General features: G+C 42.7%; 1 protein-coding gene across 2 annotated transcripts in view; it reads left to right on the top strand.

The window, feature by feature from the left end:
• The window catches only part of LOC122559840 (thioredoxin reductase 1, cytoplasmic-like), a 32,555-nt gene extending 6,510 nt beyond the window's left edge, over positions 1-26,045 (top strand). For both annotated transcript variants that reach the window (XM_043709946.2, XM_087997034.1), the window contains exons 3-14: positions 802-874; positions 2,266-2,385; positions 6,021-6,163; positions 7,737-7,852; positions 11,325-11,550; positions 12,639-12,731; positions 12,973-13,049; positions 16,300-16,456; positions 18,060-18,167; positions 18,248-18,343; positions 20,775-20,909; positions 24,219-26,045. In XM_043709946.2, coding sequence (XP_043565881.2) covers positions 802-874; positions 2,266-2,385; positions 6,021-6,163; positions 7,737-7,852; positions 11,325-11,550; positions 12,639-12,731; positions 12,973-13,049; positions 16,300-16,456; positions 18,060-18,167; positions 18,248-18,343; positions 20,775-20,909; positions 24,219-24,287 — 1,413 coding nt within the window. In that variant the 3' untranslated portion in view covers positions 24,288-26,045. The remainder of the gene's footprint in view (positions 1-801; positions 875-2,265; positions 2,386-6,020; positions 6,164-7,736; positions 7,853-11,324; positions 11,551-12,638; positions 12,732-12,972; positions 13,050-16,299; positions 16,457-18,059; positions 18,168-18,247; positions 18,344-20,774; positions 20,910-24,218) is intronic.
• Positions 26,046-26,463: the final 418 nt, after the last annotated feature.

The following is a 26,463-nucleotide window of genomic DNA, read 5'->3' as shown; positions in this document are numbered from 1 at the left end:
AAGGATGAGGGCAATGTATATGCATGAGCACAATTGGAGGTGCCTGAAAGCTTTTTAAACAGTTGTGATCTTCCTGAGAGGATATGAACCACTTATGTTGATCTGAACTATGCAACAGTGGGATGAGTTGCATGAGGTTTGTTCAAGGCTGAATTAAGTTTTTTTAAACATAGTAAGGTTAAAACAAAAAACTTGTACCAGGCACCAATGAGGCCATTCCTAGAGAACTGTACAGTTTTGGCATCCTTACTCTAGGAATGAGCTCTTAGACCTATGTAAGCACATTCGCAGACCCTTCAGTCCAACACATCCATGCTGAACAGCTATCCTAAATTAATATACTCATTTGCCCTGTGAGGGTATGCAACCAAGGCTCATTAAATGAGCTCTCATGAGACAACTCTCTAGGAATGAATCTCCTTTTTTTTTTTGAAGAAATTAGGCACTCCAATAAAACACACCGAAGTCTTGACCGTGACAGGACGGATGCTAAGTGTTTCTGAGTTGACCATTGGAAGAATGTCTATACAGAGACTGCTAACCACTTAAGATAGGTGAGGAGTTACTCCTTCACTCAAAGGGTTATGAATCATTGGAATTCTGTTACCCAGAGGACTCTGGATGTTTAATCATGAGTATATTGAAGACCCCAGAGCTTTTTGGATACTACAGTAATGTAGGGAAAATGTTAAAGGGCCAAATGTAGTCTCCAGCTCCTGTTGTCCTGTGTAAGTGCTGTGTTTATAGTGGATTTTCCTTTTGCTACATGGCTAAATATGCATTGTGTGCTCTCTTACTCAGGAAGCTGCCAAGTATGGGAAGAAAGTTTTGGTCTTGGATTATGTTACTCCCACACCTCTTGGGACCACATGGGGTAAATGTCTAATAGTTTTCTACAGTTTAAAATCATGCAAAAAAGTAGTTTTAGATTTCTAAAGCTTTGGCTAGAATCCTTTAGTGTTTTGGGCATTAGACTAATGTCCTCTCCTAAAGGACATAAGAATTGTTTGATGAAAGCCAGCAATCTCTTTAGTTTTGCTGTTGACTGTCTTGAGAGCCACACGTTTTTGCAATAGAGTTGCTGATCTATCTGTATGCCTGACAAACTTTCTACACTGTATTAGCTCTTAACCTGGTATGTCACCAAGTCTCTCCTTTCTGAAAGAAATCTATACTTGCATTTGAATCCATAACTCCCCCCACTACCATTCCCTTTGGAGTTTATGCTCAAAATGTCGACTCCGTCTTGCTCCTCAGATGCTGCCTTATCTGCTGTGCTTTTCTAGCACCACAAACCAATTCTGGTCTCCAGCCTCTGCAGTCCTCCCTTCCTCCTTCCACCACCTACCCAGGCTGATCAATTCCACTTGATCATTGCTTCTATTAGAATGTTTTGTTCTCTCCCATTGGCCCTGCAGCTGCTTAAGACATCAGGCTCCATCCTGATATGCCTTCAGTGTGACTGGTTTGTGATATGGGTGGGCAATAGAGCCTCTGACTCCATGAAGTAGGGGTGTCCTGATGTCTGATGTGATGAATCTGTGCAGAATGCCATCCAGTGATCAATCATGTACTGAAACCTTCAGGATGTATACTTGCAAGCAAAGCCATTGTCTCCCTCTGTAACACTTGCCCCAAATAAATTGAAAGCCAGTGCAGTGAGGCTTCACTGTCTGGAGTGTGCCTTGTCATTCTTTGTAGACAGCGACATTGGGAATATGTGAGCTAATGGTCTGACCCTTTGCAGTCCTTTTTTGACTCTCTGGAGGAAGAGACACTTAACACTGGCAGCTGAGCTTGCAGAATGGCAGAGGATGATATTATGTGGGACACAGTTAATATCTGGAATGCATTGCCTGAGGGGGTAGCAGATTCAACAGTACCTTTTTTTTTTATAACAACTATAACATCCAATCCCATTTGGAAGTAATTGCAGAGTTTTTGCAGAGTAATTGGAGAAAAATTAGGACTAATAATGCTATTGAAAGAGCCAGCATTGACCTGCGAGGGCTGAATAACACCACCCTGAATATGGTGTGCTTGATTCTGGCCTGCACTGCTGGTTGGTAGGATTCCCATTGAGCAGCATGTGTTGAAAATTGACTCTGGAGTGTTTTGTTATTTGAGGCTGAATCTGCTTAATATTTCTAAATTTTATCTGCAGTTGATTTTGTATCTGAAGTTTAAAAACATTATGGAAAGTCTCTGAAATCTATTTGTTTGGAAGTTTTTTTGACACTTTTTTTTGTTGCATCCCTTTATCAGGTCTTGGGGGGACATGTGTCAATGTGGGTTGTATCCCTAAGAAGTTGATGCATCAAGCTGCAATTCTACACCAGAACATAGAGGACGCCAGGACATTTGGCTGGACGTTTGATGAGAAAGGTCTGGTCATCAAAGACTTGTGACACCTACGATTGTGTATCTGAGACTGCTTTAGTACACTGTTCGTGTTTGCTAACGTTGTGTATCCAAGCTTGTTTATTGTAATAGAATTTTTCCCCACCCTCTTTCCTGTCTCTGTTCGCCTTGTTGTTCAAAGTCTCATCCATGCTCCTCTGCTATTCCAACACTGTTCTTCTCCTGAACTCACCACCTACTTCCACCTCTCTCTAACTGGAACTCTCCAACTTTACTCCCATAATCCGAAATGTTACCAGCTGCCACTTATCTGTTAACCCACTGCTTGCCAGCCTACAATTTTTCCATCTTGGCACTAATGTCAACTTCACTGGTTTCCAAATTTTCCTCCCCTCGCCTCATCCCAAATCCAACTCTCCAACTTGGCACTGCCATCTTTACCTGCCCCACTTGTCCATCTTCCTTCCCACCTATTTGTTCCACCCTCCTGATCAACCTATCACAGTCTCCCCCCTACCTGCATCCAGCTACCTTCCACCACCCACCCTGCCCCATGTGCCCCCCCCCCCCCCCCTCCCAAAATCTTCCTATTTATCTCTCAGCCCCATTCCTGGCCCCACATGCCTGAGGAAAGGCTTATGCCCAAAATATGGACTCCCCTGCTCCTCAGATGCTGCCCGGCCTGCTGTGCTCTTTCAGTGCCACACTTTTCGACTCTGACTCTCCTGCATCTGCAGTCCTCGCTTTCTTCCTTGTCACACTTCCTGTCAATTTTCAGTCATTCTGCTTTGTAAATCCCTTTTAGGGCCTCGCACCCTCTTTACCTCTGACGCACCCCCAACCCTGTTCCTTTGAGATGGTGCTGGGTCAGTTTTGGCCTCTTGCACGTTCCCAGATTTATCATCCATAAATTGACAGCTCTCCTATCAGCTGTCTGAATTGAAGGAGAGTTGAATCCTCCCCTCTTTAAGAAGTTGGGGGCTGGAGGATGCAGGTTGCAGAATTCTAGCTTTGTTTTGAGTTGAAATAGGGGACACACTCTCTTGTTCTTGCATTACACTGAATCAATGGTGCTTAGTTGAACAGTATGCCTCTGGTTCTACAATCCCAAATTGGATGTGCTCTTTAACTGTGGAGCAAAGCTTCCAAAACTTTAAGTCAATGCAGGAGGGACCAATAATCCAACCCTCTAATGTTCCTGCGGCTAGTTCTAATCAAGTCAGATTCCAGAATAAAATCCAGCCTGATTTTAGAATTAAATTTTGGTTAATAGCAGGCATGTAGCTTTTCAAGGCTGCAGAATTTCTTTAACAGAACAAAGCTTTTACTGCACGTGGCAAAAAAAATCATGTTTTCTAGCTAGAACCTTTTTTAAAAACCTTCTTTATACCCATAACACTGGTTTAATTGATTTCCCAACGTTGTCAATTATGATTTCAAATCCAGAAAAATTACACTTCTCTCAAATATTTACATTTGATGTAGCTGGTTCTCAGTTCTTTTCTACAAACTGATTTAATCCATCTGATAAATACAGAACAACCTTGATTATCCAAATGAGACAGGCATGGAGTATTTTGTTCAGATAACTGAGTTTGAATAACAGATTATTTGGATAATGGATAGTGTTTTTGCAGGCCCTTGATCTTGTTGGGATAATCGATGTTCAGATAATCGTGGTTGTTCTGTACACAATAGAGCTTGGACCTTTTTTCAATCCTTTTTGTAACGTGCAGATTTTAAATGCTTGTGGCCTGGAAGTAGAAACTAAGCTTTTCTACTGCAGTAACTGCCTTTTCTGAACTGTTCTAGGCTTGTCTTTTTAAAGGGAGAAACTACATTTATTGACCCTGGTCAAGTCTCCTCCAAACTGCCCAGCTCTATCTTGGTTTTCCAAACTAAAATCAACCCTTTGGATTAAACCCAAAACATGTCCGTTGGCTTTCTGTTTACACTAAACCAGCATGTTACAAATCTTCCATTAACACTCCATGGTGCTTCTGCACTTGCTGGAGCAATTATTAACCCAGTGTCTAACATGACTGAAAACAAAATGCTGAAGATCAATCTCCACGGAAAGAGGGAAAGGTAACACTAAGTCCAGATGACACTTCATCAGAAGTGATGCCCTGATTCTCCTCCTTGGATGCTGCATGACCTGCTGTGCTTTGCCAGCACCATGCTCTTTAGCACTTCAGAGCTGGCATGAACTTGTGTGGGGTGGGGGGGGGAAGGAGGGAGGGTGGGAGAGGCACTATTTATGCAATAGTTGTGTGTGAGAGAGGGTACTAATAGTGCAGATTAAGTGGTTGGAATGGGAGACTCAGGACCATGGTGTCTCTAATGGGAAAGAGTCCCACTGGAGTGGGACAAGGTCAGAAGGGATATGACCGAGAATGCAACAAGTAAAGCTAAAAGAGGAGAACTAGGAGGGAGTTCAGTCTGAAGGTGCTGAACTAAGTCCAGAAGGTTGTAAAGTGCCTGGTCTGAAGATATGTCCTCTAGTTTGTGCTGTGATTTGCTGGAGCATTACAAAATCTCTAGGAGAGAGATGGGCAAGAAAGTTGGGGGGGTCATGCTTATACATGGATTGGAGGGACTCTAAAAGTAGTTACCCAATGAAGAGTTAACATAGCTTGTTTTTAAAATGCTTCAGAAAAGTAACCAACCCCTTTATAAAACTTTAAAATCCAAACTGTTGATATGATGTAACCTTTCATCGGCACTATTCCAAACTGTCACTCAATCATGGCAAAGGGAATAGGTTCCTGACCTTCCACTATTGCTACATTTAAAGTTTGGATGACCTTTTGTTCAGAGTTCTGACTAAGAGACCAAATTACATACTGGTCTTTGGTAGTATATTTGTTAATTTGAGACTTATCAGCTGTGGATGCAAAGGATAATGGTGTCTGGAAGAGTTTGGGAAAATTGGGAGCACCCTAAACGAGTGTCCAACTCCATAATCTATTGCAAACTATCTCTACCTTGCTAAACTTGTACTTTGTTGCATTAAGAAAATTTCAGAGAACACCTCTGGGACACCCGGACCAACCAACCCAACCACCCTGTGGCTCAACATTTCAATTCCCCCTCCCACTCCACCAAGGATATGCAGGTGTTTGGACTCCTCCATCGTCAGACCACAGCGAAACGACGGTTGGAGGAAGAACGCCTCATCTTCCGGCTAGGAACCCTCCAACCACAAGGGATGAACTCGGATTTCACCAGTTTCCTCATTTCCCCTCCCCCCAGCCTGTCTCAGTCAAATCCATCAAATTCAGCACCGCCTCCCTAACCTGAGATCTTCTTCCCGACCTCTCCGCCCCCACCCCAGTCTGACCTATCACCCTCACCTTGACCTCTTTCCACCTATCACATTTCCGACGCCCCTCCCCCAAGCCCCTCCTCCCTATCTTTTATCTTAGCCTGCTGGACAAACTTTCCTCATTCCTGAAGAAGGGCTAATGCCCGAAACGTCGATTCTCCTGTTCCCTAGATGCTGCCTGACCTGCTGCGCTTCTCCAACAACACATTTCCATCTTTAAGAGAATTATAGTCAAATGTAACAATGACTTGCCAATGAGTTCTCTTGGGCATAAAGATTTCAATCCCCAAAAAGATTCTACTCAAAAGTAACATGTTTGTTTTCTCAACAGTTCACCATAACTGGACAACTATGAGAAATGCTATTAAAGATTACATAGGCTCCTTGAATTGGGGCTACAGAGTTTCTTTGAAAGACAATGGTGTTACCTATGTGAATGCTTATGGAGAATTTGTCAGCCCTCACAAGATTAAGGTACCAGCTCCATGAATTGTAAATGCACCAAATTATTTCTACTGTAGTGTTAGTGAATGTATCTAGTGAAACCAACCGGGAGTTTTAACTTTAAGCAAGATGTTTCCGTATTGATCACCTCAATAAATCACCCAGGGTTCTTGGCAGTGCCTCACAACCGGCTTAAAGGGGCAAGAATGCCATTCTCCAAGCTTCCCATCTTGACTTGGACATCCATTGCCATTCTTTCCAATTATTAGGTCAAACCCTGGACTTCTCCATCTGACTACTGGAAGTAGCCTTACCACTGAGTGAGTGACCATTCCAACACCTTGACCTTGCTGCACACTCCGTATAATTGGTTTGGGTCTTACCCTTTTCCATCCAATGGATTCATCTGAATGCATTTAGATATGGACATGTTGGCCAACCCAGCATCCAGGAGATGAGTTATCGTGAACTATTGCCAATGTGTGGTGTGCTGCACGCTGCTTTTGGGGACGGAGCTCTGGGATGTTTGACCCAACGATAGAGTTCCAAGACAAGGTAGCAATTTTGGAGGTTGTGTTCCTGTGCATCTGCTGCACGAAGGGCTAGTCAATGTTTTCTCAGTGATTTAATTCCCTTTGACAGACTTACTTACCTCCAATCTTTCAGATTGACCGTTATGAAGCTTTAGTGAGTCTGAGCAGATGTAAAAAATGAACCCTGGTCTGCTACTGGGAAATCACTTGCTTTTGTGATGGGCTTGTGCCTTTGTTACAATTGTTATCTTCATGAGGAATGGCTGATCACACCTACCTTTCAAACAGTTGTAGGAATCCCAGAGGTGTTAATGCATTTTGAGCCCTTGAACTGCCAGCAGCACTGAACTGGTCAAGATGATCAGTCTTGTATCAACCTCTGTTAAATTGGTAGCTTTCCCCCACCCCACCTTCCAGTTTGCTGACTCCATTAATTCTCGTGTGTACTAGTATCATTTAAATACAGTGAAGATTTAGAGTGCACCGTGGCCTTATTGCATTTTCCTACTGAATTGGACTGTTTCATGGCAGATTGCACATTTTTGAGCAGGAAGTTGAAGTACAACTTGGCTAATTTTTTAAAAAGTGCCCAATGGAAAGTACCTCTTATCAAATGTGACTTCTTGGGGGCATTTAGATGTGAAGGAAACGCTTGGAATGCTACAAATCAAGATGGAAAAGGAGATCTGCTCTGCCCTTCAATCAGATCACGGTTGACCTGTGACTTCATTATACTTGCCTTTGACCCATCTGTCTACCTTTTTTAAGTTTGTTACTCTAATTTATTATTTCAAACCAGGGACCACTTGTACCAGAGTCCCACAATCCCTCTTGGCATGAGGGGTTTCCCAATTTTCCTCAAAGATCTGCTTCAAACTTTGGGACTACATCTCCTCTCTTGTATCTTCCTTAAGTTTTGTTTTTAAAAAAGAAAACCCTTTGATCAAATTGTCTCTTCTACACCTACACCTAGATTGCAGGGAGTAAAACCTCATTTGTTTAATTTGTGTCCTGTCCGTGTATGACCATTATAAACTTCTAACGGAATCCGTTTGCCCTTATTTTTATAGGCAACAAATAAAAAGGGGAAGGAGACCTTTTACACAGCAGAAACATTCATTGTAGCCACTGGAGAGAGGCCTCGGTACCTGGGAGTACCTGGTGATAAGGAGTACTGTATCACAAGGTATGGTTACTGACCAGTTATCAATTATTGGTATTTACGCATAGTGTGAGCAAGAAGCAATAAACAACTAGCTTGTCAGGCAGGAGCAGAATAGTTCCAGTATAGTTCCCAGTGTCATGACTGGGTGGCCAAGTGGAGTCACAATGATAGCTGTGGAGCTTACCAGCCGCCATCCACACTGATAGGTCTTCTCTCCTCCATCACCCCCCTCCCCCACCCACTTTTTTCTTTCAGAGGGGCTGTGACCATTTTCAAGCCTCAAAATGGAGTCCCGTTTGGGAAGTGCTGGCCTAGACTGTTCTGGACACTGGATTTGAAAATATCACCACTGAGAATTCCAAGTTAGCACCTGCAGGATAGAAGCAGCCATTACTAGGGAGAGAGGTGGCTAAGCTCAACGCAAACAGGAAGAACAGCATCTCGTCTTCCGAGTAGGCACATTACAGCCTGCCGGTCTCCACATTGAATTCAACAACTTCAGATGATCTCATCTTGACCCCTCTGTTTTCATTCTGCTCTGTAATTTTACTTCATTTTATTTATATTTTTTCACTTCTGTACCTCCTTTCTTGTTTCTCTTTTTCTCTCGTTCCCCACTCTCTCATCACCTTTTTTCCTCTCCTCTCTTCCCCCTTTGCTACCCTTCTCAACTGTTTTCCATTTTGCCTCTACTTCACCCATCCTCCCCACATATTTTGTCACGTAGCACCGGCTTCAGTCTTGGTCGTTCACAGCTCCTAATCTCCCTATAATCTCTCTGTGCGCTGTCATTATCACCTCTTTATTGCTACCTTTGCTTCTGGAGCCACGACTCACCTTCTCTCAGCCTTGTATAAATACCTCCTTTTTTCTCCCCTTTTTTTTTAAGCTTTGAAAAAGGTTCAGTTAGACTCAATGTCAGCTCTTTTCTCTCCTTGCAGATGCAGCCAGACCTGCTAAGATTTTCCAGCATTTTCTCTTTTGATTACTAGGGAGACTTTTTAGATTAGATTATTAGATTAGATTACTGTGTGGAAACAGGCCATTCGGCCCAACAAGTCCACACCGCCCCGCCCCTACATTTACCCCTGCACCTAACACTACAGGCAATTTAGCATGGCCAATTCACCTAATCTGCACTTTTTTGGACTGTGGGAGGAAACCGGAGCACCCGGAGGAAACCCACGCAGACACGGGGAGAATGTGCAAACTCCACACAGTCAGTCGCCTGAGGCGGGAATTGAACCCAGGTCTCTGGCGCTGTGAGGCAGCAGTGCTAACCACTGTGCTGCCCCCAAACATTGGCATAAGATAAAAGGGAAAATTTTAAAGGAGATGAGGCTGGAAAGTGCTCAATGTGCTGCCAGAGGGTGTGATGGTAATGGATATAGTAGCAATGTTTAAGATGCATCTTGACAGATAAATGAATAGGCAAGGAGTAGAGGCTATAGCAGCATAGAGGTGAAAGGCATAATGTGTCAGCATAGACCTTCTGGGCTGAAGGGCCTGCTCCTGTGCTGTACTGTCTCTATTCCATTTACTGTGAAACTAGCCAGATTATAGCTTAGAATCCGTACAGCACAGAAACAGGCCCTTTGGCCCTACAAGTATCCAATCCAAACCCATTCCCCATTACTCTACATTTACCCATAACCTACACATCCCTTAACACTGGGCACTCTAGCATGCACGTGCTTGGATTGTGGGAGGAAACCAGAGCACCCACACAGACGGGGAGAATGTGCAAACTCCACACAGTTGGCTGAGGCTGGAATCAAACTCCCTGATGCTTTGAAACAGCAGTGCTAACCACTGAGCCACCATGCTGTCCTTAGACAGCAAGAGAAAGAGGAACATTATCGCCTTAAATCCAGCAGAAGCAAATCTGTCATCGTTTCCTGGTCTGGTTTCCATGTGACTCCAGACCATTTTAGAATGGCTACTTGGTTCCATTCAGAAAGCTGCTTGCTTCCACCCCTCTTTTAAATTTTTCAGGGTGGTCAAGAATGCTGATAAATGCTGCACCCACATTGCACAGAATGCTTTTAAACCAGTCTGCCCCTCAATGTGCTGTTGTCTGAAAGTACCAGACTGTTCACTCAATTCTGCATCTGATTTCCATCAAAGGAAGCAGTTAATCATGCTCCAGTAATTGTTACAGTAGTTCCCAGCCTCTTCAGCTTGAAAGCAGACGTCCATGAAACACCCACTTGTTTCAGCTGAGCTGATTGCTCGGTTGATCATAGATTTTACTGTGGTATGGTAGCAATGGAGACTGTGATCATTTGAGGCCCCTCTGTTACTCAGCTGCCCCTCCACCTACACACCCATCTCTTGCATAGAGGTTGGCTTTTCTGGCCTAGTCTGACCACAACCAGTTGCTGGTGGCAAGAGAAAAAGTCACTCCATCATAACAACAACATGGTGCACTATTCATCTGGTCTCAGATTTTTAAACTCTGGCAGCAATGTTAACCACTTTGCCACCTTCCAAATGCCTGATTGTGAAGAGCACTTTATAAATGAGGATGTTTCCCTTTTCTGCTTATTTTCACTGCCCATTCTAGTGATGACTGCACTAGGAAATGATCCATATTGGAATGGTGGGGAACTGTAAACCTAGAGACACTTTTTAGTGAAGACATGTACATTCCCACATCATGGGAGTGGGATATACTTTAGAGTTCAAAATCATGAGTTTTGTAGCTTTGGTCCAATGGGTGGCTTACCCAGTAGAGCATAGTGATGTCTACAGTAATTATAGCTGCTATCTTTGTCACAGTTTTGAAGTATCTTTAGTAATTGTTTTAAAATCATAACTTTTCCACTTTGCTGAAGATGAACAACTTTTAGATATGTTTAAAATTTGAATGGCTAGGTACAAGCTACATGAACTACTTTCCCATTCCCAATAGGTCATTCTCCAACACTTGGGAGAGTAGGAGGTAATGCAGGTAGGGGGTATATCCCTGGTGCCCCAGTGAGTGTTTAACCCTGCCATTGGCATCACTAAATGGATCTTGTCGGTTTTTTTTCCCCAGTTACTGTTGGAACTGGCTGCTGCATTACAACAGGGAGTGTTTTTCCTTCAGCTGTATGGCAGCATTTCAGATCATAGAATCCTGACTGTGCGAGAGCAGACTACTTGGCCTGACCCTCCTGAAGACCAATCGCCTCCACCCTATCCCTGTAACCCTGCATTTCCCATGGCCTTCTCACCTGGCCCAGACACTATGGGGTAATGCAGCATGGTTAATCCACCTAACCACATACCTTTGGATGGTGGGAGGAAACCACAGCACCCAGAAGAAACCCATGTCATTGGGAGAATGTGCAACTCCATGTAGATACTCACTTGAGAAAAGCATTGAACCCTGGTGCTGTGGGGCAGCAATACTGACCACTGTGCCACCATCGAAATGCCTGATTGTGAAGAGCACTTCATAAATGAGGATGTTTCCCTCACTGCTTTCTATTTTCATCGCCCATTCTAGTGACGATCTCTTCTCGCTGCCTTACTGCCCTGGGAAGACCTTGGTAATTGGAGCGTCCTATGTTGCGTTGGAGTGTGCAGGGTTTCTTGCCGGAATTGGGCTGGATGTGACTGTGATGGTTCGTTCCATCCTGCTGCGGGGATTTGACCAGCAAATGGCAGAACTGATTGGAGACTACATGGAGACCCATGGGGTGAAAATCATTCGGCAGTTTGTACCAACTAAGGTAAGCGTTGTAACCGTTTCTAGCTGGGGTATGCATCAGATGGAGTTAGGGCAGTGCTGAAGATTGCTGTTAATGTTTGTTATAGCTTATAAAGTAATGATTCTTAAAAAGGTTTATGTTGGAGATTGGTGCTTATTGTAAGCTGCGATAGTCTCTGGTTAGGAAATCCGGAAGGATAGCTCTGATCTATTATCTGCCTCCAATAGACTCATAAAGTTTATTGCATGACTGCATTTAAATTGCATCCAAAATAAAAGCCTTCATTTTGGATTCACACATGGCCGTTCTATAGTTAGACTCAGAACTTTTGGTCCATCACTCTACCTCTCCCTGGATATTTAAATTTGAGTTCTGTTTGAGGGGGCAGGTGTGTTTCCTCCATTTTCATTGGCCAATATTTTATCAACTTAAATCATTAAAAAATACTCTGGTTACTACCATTTGGTGTGGCAGCTTGTTACATGCAAATTGGTTGTCAAACTTTTCTTCCATTTTTAATCTTTGGTTTTGTTTCTGGAGGAACCTGGTTGCCATTGACTTGTTTGGGAGCTATGTAAACAGGTTCACTCCTGGAGAGCAACCCCCTGGGAGTGAAAGGCTGAGGGGATCAGATGGAGGTTTTCAAAATCATGAGTGGGCTAAGTAGAGGTAGATGGGGTGAAGCCGTTCCTGTTGTAAAGGCAATGAGCATAGACTTTATTGATTTGCAAAAGAAGCAAGAGTGAGAATTGTTTACTGAGTTGGGATCTGGAATGCACTGTTTGGAAATGTGGTAAATACTGGTTCAATTGATTCATTCAAGCAAGGGTTTGATGGTTTCTATCCAAATGTGCAAGGCTGGGGGAGCGGTGGGGAAAAGCAGGAGATTAGCACGAAGTAATGCTTCCTTGAATTAGTGGTGAATGGGTGAATGGCCTCTGTTAGTGCCAAACTCTTTTTTGTAGTACTTCTAGTGCTTAATGATTGGATTGGAAACCTTTTTTAATGTTCAAGTGAATTGTATTGTGCAGAGAAGTAAAATCACCATGAAGTGGCAGGATGTGATTGTTTTTGTTCTAATAAAGTTGCTTGTATCCTCCTGTTTGTAGATAGAGCAAATTGAAGCTGGAACTCCAGGGAAGTTGAAAGTAACAGCTCAGTCCACAGATGGCACAGACCAAATGGCAGAGGAATATAACACAGTAAGTGATAAAGGATGAAACTGGACTGTTTGTCAGTAGAAGCATTTGTCTGCCTGGATGTGAATAACCGGCACAGAGATCAAAAATGTAGCTCAGTATTTGACCCAGTTGCTCAAGACTGCTGTTTCTCTTCTAGCTGAGCCATCGTGTAAATGAAAAGTTCTATTCATATTTTTTTAAATTAAAAGTCAGTTGCCTTGGAATCCTTTTTGTGAAAACTTGTGCTGCTTTTTTCCTCAAGGTATTACTGGCAATCGGGAGGGATGCCAGCACTAAAAATATTGGCTTGGAGAAAGTGGGAGTAAAGGTCATTGAAAAGTAAGATAATACTGTTTTTTATATATAATACTGGTAACAGTTTCAATCATTTGTGGAGAATGTCGTTCTTCTGAGCAAAAACACTTCACTTTTTTTATTTTTGCAAATGTTCACCAGATTCTAGTCTGTTCTAATCAAACTTGCTCTGTAAACTGTCACTGTTTTCTCCCCCTTTCTTCGTCCTCACATTTAACACTCAGTTGAGTGAATACTCAATACTAGTTTTATTTCAAAGCTACTTTCTCTAGCATTCAGATCACATGGGTTTGTACTCCTTTTTTTTCCCTAAGGCAATTGCAGTTGGCCATTTTTATGGCATTTGTTAAATGGTAGCCTGACACACTCCCTTGTATTATTATCACCTTGGTGTTTGCGGGAGCTTGTGTGAACTGGTGTTGCACTCCCTGCACTACAACAGTGACTACGTTTTCATGAAGTATTTATTGGTTGAAAAATGCCTCTGAATGCCTTGTGATTCAACAAGGTGCTACATAAATGCAATCTGGGCAGGATGAAATGGTTACGCCCTTTTTTTTTTGAAAAAGTCTCCATTAAAGAGCAAGCTGTAAATGTGCTTTCAGCTGTTCAAATGCAAAATGTTCTGACTCATTATTTTAAAAACAAAGCCAAATTAGTGAGGTGACTTTACTGTCTGTCTTGTCTGGAGGAGTTGTCTTCCATAGCTTTGCATTTTGACTCTCTCCTGTTGACACCTTGACCTCTATTCCCATTGCAACTTGTTCATCTCTCATTGGGTGATTTTTATTCTCAAATCCGACTTGTTTAGGTTGGGTTCTCCAGGGAGAGACTGACAGCAGGTACTATACAGTAAACATGACGTTCATTTAGGCACCTGTGAACTGCTGTCTATCCCTCAAATATTGTCAACTAAGACTGTATTGATAACATGAAAAACGTTTTTGCACAGAACAGGCCCTTCAGCCCACTTGTGCCGACCACTGATCCTCACGTATACAACCTCAAATTTGTGACCATATGCATGTCCAGTAGTCTCTTAAATGTCCCCAATGACCTTGCTTCCACAACTGCTGCTGGCAACGCATTCCATGCTCTCAACTCTGTAAAGAACCCACCTCTGACATCCCCTCTGTACCTTCCTCCAACCAGCTTAAAACTATGACCCCTCGTGTTACTTACTTCTGCCTGGGAAATAGAGTCGATAGCCAGAGACTATCTATGCCTCTCATTATCTTGTGTACCTCAATTAGGTCCCCCTCTTTTTTTCTCCAATGAAAAAAGTCCGAGCTCAGTCAACCTCTCTTCATAAGATAAGACTGGACTGCCTCCAGTCCAGGCAGCATCCTGGTAAACCTCCTCTGAGCCCTCTCCAAAGCATCCACATCTTTCCTATAATAGGGCGACCAGAACTGGACACAGTATTCCAAGTGCGGTCGAACCAAAGTTTTTATTTTTTATTTTTTAAATTATTTTTATTTTATTTTTAAGAGCTGCAACAAGATCTCACGACTCTTAAACTCAATCCCCCTGTTAATGAAAGCCAAAACATCATATGCTTTTTTAACAACCCTCTCCACTTGGGTGGCCATTTTAAGGGATCTATGTATCTGCACACCAAGATCCCTCTGTTCCTCCACACTGCCAAGAATCCTATCCTTAATCCTGTACTCAGCTTTCAAATTTGACCTTCCAAAATGCATCCTCTCATTTATCCAGGTTGAACTCCATCTGCCACCCCTCAGCCCATCTCTGCATCCTGTCAATGTCCTGCTGCAGCCTACAGCCCTCTATACTGTCAACGTTACCTCCAACCTTTGTGTCGTCTGCAAACTTGCTGACCTATCCTTCAATCCCCTCATCAAAGTCATCAATAAAAATTACAAACAGTAGAGGCCCAAGGACAGAGCCCTGTGGAACACCACTCACCACAGACTTTCAGGCAGAATATTTTCCTTCTACCATTCGCTGTCTTCTGTTGGCCAGCCAATTCTGTATCCAGACAGCTAAGTTCCCCTGAATCCCATTCCTCTTGACCATTTGAATGAGCCTACCATGGGGAACCTTATCAAATGCCTTGCTGAAGTCCATATACACCACATCCACAGCTCTACCCACATCAACTTGTCTAGTCACATCCTCAAAGAACTCTAAGGTTTGTGAGGCATGACCTGCCCCTCACAAAGCAGTGTTGACTGCATTTAATCAAGCCATGCTCTTCCAGATGGTCATAAATCCTATCCCTCAGAATCCTTTCTAACACCTTGCAGATGACAGATGTGAGACTTACTGGTCTGTAATTGCCGGGGATTTCCCTATTTCCTTTCTTGGAGAGGAATTACATTTGCCCCTCTCCAGTCCTCAGGTACGACTCCAGTGGAGAGCGAGGATGCAAAGATCTTCGCAAGTAGCGAAACAATTACATTTCTTGTTTCCCAAAGCAGCCGAGGACCAATCTGGTCCGGGCCTGGCGACTTGTTAATCTTAATGTTTGACAAAATTTTCAGCACGTCAGCTTCCTCTATCTCTATCCATTCTAGCATGCACATCTGCTCTTCAAAGGTTTCATTCACGACAAAGTTCGTTTCTTTCGTAAAGCCAGAAGCAAAAAACTCATTTAGGGCTTCCCCTATCTCTTCAGACTCCCCACACACATTCCCTATGCTATCCCTGATCGGCCCTACTCTTTCTTTGACCATTCTCTTATTCCTCACGTGTAAAATGCCTTTGTGTTCTCCCTAATCCGTTCTGCCAAGTCTTTCTCGTGCCCCCTCCTGGCTCTCCTCAGACCATTTTTGAGCTCCTTCCTCGCTTGCCTGTAATCCTCTCGAGCTGAGCTTGACCCTAGCTCCCTCCACCTTATGTAAGCTACCTTCTTCCTTTTGACGAGAAGCTCCACCGCTCTCGTCATCTAAGGTTCCTTTATCTGACCATTTCTTCTTGCCTGTCTCAGAGGGACATATTTATTCATCACTTGCAACAACTGTTCCTTAAACAGTCTCCACATGTCTATAGTGCCTTTACCATGGAACAATTGCTCCCAATCCATGCTTCCTAACTCCCGTCTAATTGCATCATAGTTTCCTCTTCCCCAATTAAATATCCTCCCATTTTGCCTAATCCTCTCCTTCTCCATAGCTATGTAGAGTGTGAGGCTATGTAGAAATTTAGATGTTGAATCTAAATTAAAACGTCAGTGCTAGAATTTGCTAAGGTGAGGGGTTTATTCTTCTTGGTTTCACTATGACATCAGAACTGACCTTTTGTCTTTTAGGACTGGTAAGATTCCTGTCAATGAACTAGAACAAACAAATATGCCCCATGTTTATGCCATTGGTGACATTTTGGAGGGGAAGTTGCAGCTCACACCAGTGGCTATTCAGGCTGGCCGCTTACTTGCCGGCAGGTTGTATGGAGGATCCACCATCCAGGTACAAACTCAAATTCTGAATTGCTGGCCTTTTTTTTTTTTTGTTTTGTTTTTTGCAGAGTACCCAAATTGCATCCATAGCAGCTTGAGGCTTTTTGTTCAGAGTAAAGATTTCAGTGTGCACGTCGTGAAACTAGATTTCCCAATCAGCACCTTCCTGTTTACTTGGCTGATTGTTAATGGATTGTTCCATTTGTTTGAAGTGTTCTCCATGTCTGCCAACTTTCCTCCAAGTCAAACCATAGAATTCTTCCATGCAATGGGCCGTTGAGGCTAAATTTAGGGATGAAGGGCTTTATACCTGAAACGTTGACTCTCCTGCTCCTCAGGTGCTGCCTGGTCTGTTGTGCTTTTCCAGCACCACGCGTTTCTACTCCAATTTAGAGCTGTGATGCAAATTTCTAATTAAGGGAATCTGATGATCAGGTTGGTCACTATCTCCTTGCATGGCCCAGCAGACTCACTAGGGCTGAATGACTACCTTCTGCTCCTGTGTCTTATGGTCTTAATCTGTTTCCCCAGCTCCAGAAGCTGATTTTTATTTTGGGTTAAATTATGGTTAAAGAACTTTAGTGGTATTTAGAATGATGGCATAGTGGGTAGTTTACTGAAATAGTAGACAAGAGACTTCCAATGCTTTTGAAACAAGTCTAAGTTCCACAGTAGATATTAAATTTTAAAATTGTAATTAAATATCTTAATTTGGGTTCATGAATCTGGTGTGGTTTTGTGACCATTAGTGAACTACATGTTTTAAAGGCAGCTTTGTGGGGGGGGTGAAGTCTCTGTATCCTGTATAAGTCAAGGTCCACAGTCTGAAATGCCCCAGCAAGTTACTAAAGTTGCATCAAAGCACTGTTGTATTGTTACATTTTTCTGCACCTGTACCATAGACCATTGTTCATTTCACTTTGAGGGAAATTGGGAATCAGTAATAAATACTCATCATGCCAATGATTGCCATGTCCCAAGAAAAGAATTTAAGTTTTCCTCTTTAAGAATTCCCAAAGTGCTTTACAACGGTTTCCAGCCAATATGCTGGAGTAGAGTAAGTGAATGTGAAGGAGTTCTTTAATTTCTCTTATTTTAAAACTCTTCCTAATTTTTTTATCACAAGGTTTAATTCAAATCCACAATTTCCTACCATTCACTTTGCTGCACTTCATTTATGCTGCAAATATATTATTGGAAAGCTGGCTAGAACTGCAGAGTGTGGTCTCCCAGTGTAGGTAAAACTCAATTCCACATTTAATCAACCCTATACTTGGTCATGGTCTGTTGGCCCTGCAAGTAACTAGGATCTCAAACAGTGCAAAAGTACCTGTGTCCAAATATGTCACTGCATGATAAATAGACTTAACCATTTTAGGTTCCAGGTTCTGAAGATTTATGCCTAACCCCTCCAACTTGTAAGGTGCCCGTGCATTTAAAAATAACCTCTGATCTAGCTTTGTTACCTGCTTTGGTGTTTATTTTTATTTTGGGCTAAACACAAGCTGCTTCTGCAAACAACCTGACTTCTCTAAGAAATCTCCATAAGAAGGCAGCAGTGTACATTTGAGTCTGACTGTTCCACTGATGCTGACTTTATTGCTTATCAACAGTGTGACTATGTGAATGTACCCACCACTGTCTTCACCCCCTTGGAATATGGAGCCTGTGGTTTTGCAGAGGAGAAAGCTTTGGAAATATATGGAACAGAGAATTTGGATGTAAGTCATCAGATTGGGTGGGGGAAATGCTGCCTGTTGTTGTATCCAGAAACTGACACTTTTTTTTTTTGCATCTACAGGTCTATCACAGTTACTTTTGGCCCCTGGAGTGGACTATTCCATCCAGGGATAACAACAAATGTTACGCCAAGATTATCTGCAACAAGCAAGATAATGTATGTTCCTCAATTAAATGTGTGGGTGTTTTTGGCTGGAAGCTATTTTAGAGTGATCTCTGATTTAGGAAAAGACACATTATACTGAGTACTGGCCTAGATTTGAGCACTCCGGTTTCTGCAGTGGCCCTTGAATCCACAATCCTTTCTGAGACGAGTGCTTTTCCCTGATGTAGCTGCTGTCTGTTGCAGAGGCAAGTAAAATGGAGGTGCTGTCTGCCTTGCCCATTTTAAAGAGTCTGAGTCAGATGTACAGCATGGAAACAGACCCTTCGGTCCAACTTGTCCATGCTGACCAGATATCCTAACTTAAACTAGTCCCATTTGGCCCATATCCCTATAAACCCTTCCTATTTACATACCCATCCAGATGCCTTTTAAATGCTGTAATTGTACCAGCCGCCTCTTTCTCTGGCAGCTTGTTCCATACATGCACCACCTTCTGTGTGAAAATGTTGCCCCTTTGGCCCCTTTTAAATTTTCCCCCCCCTCGCCCTAAACCATGCCGTCTAGTTCTGGACTCCCACCCCAGGGAAAATACCTTGTCTATTTATCCTATCCATGCCCCTCATGATTTATAAACTTCTATAGGGTCACCCCTCAGCCTCCAATGCTCCTGGGAAAACAGCCCAGCCTATTCAACCTCTCCTTGTACCTCAAACCCTCCATTCCTGGCAATGGCCTTGTAAAACTTTTTTCTGAACCCTTTCAAGTTTCACAGCATCTCTCCAATAGGAGGGAGACCAGAATTGCATGCAATGTTCCAAACGTGGCTGAAGCAATATCCTGTACAGCTGCAATTCCTATGCTCAATGCTCCTTCCTATAAAGGAAGGCATACCAATGCCTCCTTCACTATCCTATCTACCTGTGACTCTACTTTCAAGAAGCAATGAACCTGCACTGCAAGTTCTTTGTTCAGCAACGGGGGTAGAAGAAGGAGCAACTAAAAAGTGGGCCAAGTTACCCCTTGTAACTTGCTTCACTCTCCGAGTAAGATGTGATCTAAACCTCCACTGCACATGCCTGACCCTCCTGATCAATCAAGAATTGATCTTCCCTTTTTTTTTAAATATTCAAAGATTCTGCCTCCAGTGTCCCTTTCTTTTTAAAGCAAGTGTTCCATATAGCAGCTGTTCTCCACCTTTTTTTTTAATCTGCCTTAAGTGGGCATCTCCTAGTTCCACACTCCTACAGAGAACCTTCCACTGTCAAGATCTTTCAGTTGATGGTCTCAGTGGTAGCCATGATGTGGAGGTGGACAAAGTTCTAAACCTTTCTCAGCACCAGCTTACTTGGAAGTACAAGCTTTCAGGGCACTGCTCTTTCATCAGGTGGGGCAGGGTCATAAGACACAATTTAAAGATCAAAGTGTCATACAACTGATGTAATGTAATGAACAAACCTAGATTGCTGTTCAGCCATCTATTACTTAAAATATGGATGAAGTCTGTCCTATGATCCTGCCCCACTAGCTACCTGATAAAGGAAGCAGTGCTCTGAAAGCTTGTACTTTCAAATAAACCTGGTGTTGTGATTTTTAACTTTGTCCACCCCAGTCCAACACTGCACCAATCTTTCAGGACTTAGCGGTTGTTCAACCAAGTCACTTGTTACTCTTAACTCCAGGTACAATCTGAACCTGTCCAATCCTTCTTTCTTACACTACCTGCCCATTCCAGGCATTTAGTCCAGGCAACCTTTTGAACTGCTTCCAAACCCTTTTGTTTCCTCCTTTTTTAAATGTCGGGAGACCGATACTCTGTATATGGTCCTACTCATGCCCTGTATAACTGATGCACTCACACTACTGTTTTGTATTGGGTTCAGTACCTTCAAATTGTGAAGCCATTCCTTCCCTTTCTTTGTTACATCCTCTGCCACCACCTGGCCACATTTCTCCACACCCCAGTAGGATTGTCTGCCCTTCCCAATCTGGCTGTTAGACGTCACTCTTCTGCCATTCCCTCATTCCGATCTCTAAATCTGGGCTATTAACAACAATTCTTCCCCCCCCCGCCCCCCCCCTCCCCAAGTCCTCCAACCCCCACCACCACCAAAAAACTATTGCATAAATATTGCCCCCCGCCACACTCTAACTCTGAACAGTTAGCTCGACTCAACATCAGTTTGCTGTCTCTCCATGGATGCTGTCTGATCCACTGTGATCTCCAGCACTTTGTTTTCAATACAGATTCCAGCATCTGTGGTAACTTGCTCCTTTTTTGATATTTAGCTTCTCTCTGAACAAATGATGATAAAGTTCTATTAGCTTTCTATTCAATAGATCTCTGCTCCCTGTTTATCCTTTCAAAATTCCTTTTGTAGCCTGCTTCACTGTTCTCTCATCTAGTGTCGAGAAGTGAGAAAGGAACTTTGATTTTTCTCTTGGCCGTAAACATAAGATTTAAGTGTGTTGTGCTTTCTTTCAGAATCGGGTAATAGGTTTCCATGTATTGGGTCCGAATGCAGGAGAAATTACTCAGGGATTTGCAGCTGCAATAAAATGTGGATTGACCAAGGAACAATTGGACAGTACAATAGGAATTCACCCAGTCTGTGCAGAGGTATTCACGTGACATTAAAGCTCTGTAATGCTGTTCATTTGAGGTGCTTGTTAATAGATTTTTAAATAGTGTGGCTCGCTAATGGTACAACCTCAAACTGCTCTACATAATATCCTTGTCTAGTCAAACATTCCATATACTTCATGGGAGTAAATATCAAATAAGTTGACTTTGATCCAGAGGGAGATGGTTGAATCAAAAGATTTTGAAACTTTTATTTGAAGCATAAAGGCATTGAGAAGAGAATTGATGCCAGTAACTAAGTTGCGTGGCCATCTACTGTATAGTTTAAAGGAATTCAACAACAGGGTAGATCTGTGGGACATTACCCCTCCTGGTGGGAGTGGTTTGAGAACCAAGAAAGTCAAAGCTATTGGCTGTTTGGAGTCAATTTGGGAATGAAATCTAAACCAGCACACTGCAGAAGGCTTTGGCTGCTGGATGCCACTTGGGCTTTATCAATCTCAGACATGAAGATATTGAGAAATACCCAATTCAGATGGGTGAATTATAGATTACCTGGTCAGCTGGGTTAGCTTGAGGAACTGAACAGCTTCTGTTCATAAACCTTTTTCATTATTAAATCAAAAAAAGTGAAACTATTCATAAATGCAATGTCTACTGACTTTCTACTAGTATTACTACTTGGTAAACAATTAACATTTAAATTCCAATTGTAAAATTTTTGCACTTTTATTTTGCAGTGCTGCTTGCTTAATGTACAGGCACTAAGTGCAATGTTTGAATCAATGAGAGAACTGAATACTGACTAAGTTTGGTTCTCTGCCTATGATGCATTTGACTTAAGAGGTGCCAGTGTTGGATTAGTAGACCAGGTCAGAAGTCACAGGTTATAGTCTGACAGGTTTATTTGAAGTCTCAAACTTTCAGAGCACTGTTCCTGCAGGTGACAAAGGAACAGTGCTCCAACAGCTTGTGACTTCAAATAAACCTGTTCACCTATAACCTGGTGTCGTGTAACTTCAAGGATTTTGAAGAGATCGAGGGCAGACCCCACCACCAGGGATATATTTCCCTCCCCTCTCAGCGTTCTGAAAAGACCACTCCCTCGTCAGGTCCACCCCACCGCCCCCCGCCCCCCCCCCCCCCCCCCCCCCCCCAACCAACCCAACCTCCACTCCCGGCACCTTCCCCTGCAACCGCAAGAAATGCAAAACCTCCAACGCTCCTACAAGTCCCTCCTCCCTACCTTTTATGTTCGCCTGCTGGACACCCTTTCCTCATTCCTGAAGAAGGGCTTATGCCTGAAACGTTGATTATCCTGTTCCTTGGATGCTGCCTGACCTGCTGCGTTTTTCCAGCAACACATTTTCAGTCGTGTGACTTCTGCCTTTATAATACACCTTGGCATTATAATTGTTTTAATTGACAAGTGTAAGCCCTCTGCAGCTAGCATGTCACTGCTTTCTGCTGTGACATGATTAATTGCTCTGTCGCAATCAACCGGCTTGGAGAGATTTCCAAATGCATGCTTATTAGCATACACTGTTTTGAAAAGCATGAATATTCAATTAGCAACTTGCCTCAAACACCTGAAATTCAGATTAATGCTGAGGTGGCTAGACATTTTCTCCTCATCTTTTTTTAACTTTTTTTAAGAAACGTTTCAACTAATTATCTATCTGTATTGATGTTTTAATTCTGTTTGCTTTTGGATCAAAAATTAATTCTTGGATTTTTTTTTCATTTGCAAGGAGTTTCTTTTGAACCCTTTTGAACACGTTTTTTCTTTTTCAGTCTGCAACTTCAAAAGGCCCGCTATTTCTTTTGTTTTAAAAAAAAAAATTACTTTTGTATTCCCCTCAATTTATTTTGATTTCATAAATATGCCATAAATCTTGGCATGCTTTTAATTGAGTGAACTGAGCCTGTACACTAGAGTTTAGGATGTAATTGCAATCAAGCCAAGGAATTGGTCTGACTCAATGGAGAGTGGGTGAAGGTGGCAGGAGAAGAACCGGGTATGCTTCAACATGAGAATCAAACTGGTGAAGCTACAAAATAAGACTAGCATTTGAAAATTCAAGCCACAAGTAATTAGATGGGGATAAATTATTTCACAATGAGCAGATCAGAGCTATGTCCATTCACGAATGGCAGTCAATAACGAAAGCGGGAGGAGGGTCCAAAATATCCCCAGCCTCCAGGATGGAGGAGCCTAGCACTTCAGTGCCAGATGAGGCTGAAACACTTGCAACAATCTTGGCCAGAAATGCCAAGTGGAACTGCAGGCCAGATAGCAAACCATGATCTGTCAGAATACAGGAAGGAGGTGGATTGCTTGATGTAATGATCTCTCTGTCAGCAAAACGAAAGGACTGAACTCCTTCCTGAAAAGGATGGACACTCCCCTATCTACATCAACTGAGTTGAGGAAAGAGGGTTGAAAGTGTCAAGTTTCTAGGAGTGATAACCACCAAGCTGTCCTGGGCCTCCCATGTAGATACACTGTTGTGCCTTTTAACCATTGTATCTCCCCTTCCTTGGGCTTGGACAATTTGGCATGTCCATAAGGATCCTCACTAACCTTTACAGATGCACCATACTACCTGAATGCATAATGGCTTGGTACAGCAACTGCTCTGCCCAGGACTGTAAGAAACCACAAAAGACTCAGTACTACACAGACCCTCATGGAGAGCAACTTCCCATCCATGGATTCTTTGTTCTTCCCATTGCTGTGGGAAGGCTGCAGACATCGAAGACCCGTCCTACCCCATACCGTTCTCCTACAGCCACCTCTCTCTGGTGGAGGATACAGAAGCTTGAATACATGCACCAGGTTCAAGAACAGTACGTACTGTCAATGTAGAGTGGGTTTGGACCCAATCAAGGGGCTGCTTTATTCTAGATGGTGTCCAGCTGCTTGTATTGGAGCTGCACCAGACAAATTAAGAAAACTGTCACCCTCACTCATGACTCCTATAGTAGATATAATACATGAAAGAGGAAGCCGCTTAAATGCAAAGGAGAAGGGGAAGTCTCTGCTGCTCTGCAGATGTGTATAGGGAGGACTCCTTGTGGGGAGCAGTTTGCCTTTACACAATACGGAGACATTTTAGACATAATTGATTTGTGGCTCCCCTCCAGGCTAAGAAGGTCACCAGACTCCCCCCCCCCCCCCCCCCCCCCCATTATTTAGGACAGGTTACTGTTGGACCTACTGAGTTTCTCCCACAATTTTTTTTTTTTGTTTTTGCAAGATAAACCATATTTGGTCTATTCCATTTGTGCTGTAGATAAGTGTTCACTACAACCAATTTTAAAGATGAATTTTTTTTCTTTTAGGTATTCACCACACTATCTGTGACAAAGACGTCTGGTGGTAATATCGAACAGTCTGGCTGCTGAGGTTAAACCCTGCTGTTGTCACTGTTTGTCATAATGGATCGTTTTTGTCTCCGCACTCAACACTCAGATTGTGATAGCCCATCAATCTTCGTGTTAAAGATGCTGCAGCAGCGGGCTCTGCAGTGTGAGACAATGTGAACATCCGTTTGGCAACTAGTACAATAGCAGGGTTATTCAGAATCCAATGCAATAAGCTGCTGCTCTGTAGGAGCATCAACCCTGATGCTTTCATGAAGTCCTGGCCTGGAACCAGTTTCGAATGGAAGGCTGCGATGGAAAACCTATGAGCACAGTTTAGCAATTCTTAGCTAACTCAGACATAAAGGGCTTCCACTATCACTGGAGAACTCTGGCAGACCAAAATTAGAAACTAGAAGGGAAAAAATTAGTGCATTTTCTGTACTTTCCATTGTCTGGACACTGGCGTTTCCTTTTCTATACAGTACTATAGATTTCACCATCTTTTCACCTTGTGTTTAAATGAAATGTTTGTTTTAGATAACATTTTGATACTGAAGCTGAATATATTTTATTGGTCTAATAGGAGTGAAGTTTTGCCCTGGGCAATTGATGAATACTCAGGCCACTTCAGCCCCTGTTCAACCAGTTTTTTGGGCAGCATGTGAAACCAGTTTTAATTGGTTGTTTTTAACTGCCTGCCACTCTCTCCATCACCAATATATTTTAGACTTTGGGCATTAACTCATTGATTCCCAAAAAACATCCTTCCTCAGACATGTTGTTGAACCTAGGATGAGGCCTCCAAGATGTTTGTTTACAGTAGATTTTTAATGTACTAGTCTGATGTCCTTTTTCTCTTTTCTATAAATAAAATGGTTTAGATAGCTATTTGACACATCACAAACTCTCTGCCTTCTGAAGGCAAAACAGTGGGCTGTGAATTAGACATGTAAATGATCACTTAATGTGAGTGGGTTGGAATGTTTGTGCAAAGTAGTTTTTGTCCACACCTTTCGCTAAGTGAGACTGACTTCAGAATCCAGGCAGGTTTTGAATTTGACTTTTATCGTGAAGCTAAACTACTTTGTGCTGCTAGTGCAACCTTGAGTTTGTAACCTCAGGCTTAGAATTACAACTTTTGAACTTTGAGCCAAGAAACAGACATTTGAGATGCCATTACAGCCTCAGGGCATGATCCCCCTGTGCTGGTGCATCAGTTTTGTGTACAAATGCAGCCACTGTCTAACTTTCAAGACTGCGTCTGTCTTCAATATATTAGGAGGAACTCAAATTAGCTATTGCAATCGTTGATCCTAAATCATGAATGTGATCTTTTCCATCCTCCTTTATTGATTTATTGCACTCCACGTTTTGTAGTTTCAAGCACCACTACCCAGTCACGGAGCACACATCTGCAGTTCATGTTGGCTGCATGTAGACAATACAGATGGCACTTGTTTGCCTGAGGAGCTTTGACCTCAGTGCCTATCTGCAAATATTTACAAGTTTACAAGAATTTCTACACTCTAGGTGTTACAGCTTAATACTATATTTGGTACAATACTTCCTGTGATTAGAAATGTGGAAGTAAATTATTTGATTGTACTTCCCGTCAGAAGTATTTTGTAGTCTCCTTTATCAATGTTCAATCAAAATTGCATCATTCTTTTTGAAGAAAAATTACTTCTCTTCTGCATCTGTCTCAAATAACTTAATTTTGCCATGTATACACTTTAAAATATCCCTGATGTACTGTTATTGCAAAGTTGAAATTTGTCTTGCATAATAAAAACTTGAAACAAATCATGTGCCTGTTTTCATCGCTAATGTCAGTGAAGGTTAATGAATAGTGGGGTTAGATTGTAGCATGGAAGGGCAGCCAGGAGCTGTAACAGGTGAAGTGTACAATGGAAAGCTGATGTTGTATTTTTTGCCCTCTGCTTTTCTTTTTTTTTGGGTTTTTTTTCAGATCACAAGCCGCTTCAGAGGCTTGTCAACTTTTTTCCCTGGATGAATTGCTGCAGAAACAAGTCCTGATTAGATTAGTGTGGAACCAGGGCCTTCGGCCCAACAAGTCCACACCGACCCTCCGAAGAGCAACCCACCCAGACCCATTCCCCTCCATTTTACCCCTTCACCTAACACTACGGGGAATTTAGCATGAGAAATTCGCCAAACCTGTACATGTTTGGACTGTGTGGGAGGAAACCGGAGCACCCAG

This window comes from Chiloscyllium plagiosum, unplaced genomic scaffold, assembly GCF_037043375.1.
Source record: "Chiloscyllium plagiosum isolate Xiang-an unplaced genomic scaffold, Cpla_swu_hap1 HiC_scaffold_19, whole genome shotgun sequence".
NCBI classification, from domain to species: domain Eukaryota; kingdom Metazoa; phylum Chordata; class Chondrichthyes; order Orectolobiformes; family Hemiscylliidae; genus Chiloscyllium; species Chiloscyllium plagiosum.
The sequence above is the reverse complement of the archived record's forward strand: the minus strand, read 5'-3'. Positions and strand labels throughout refer to the sequence as shown.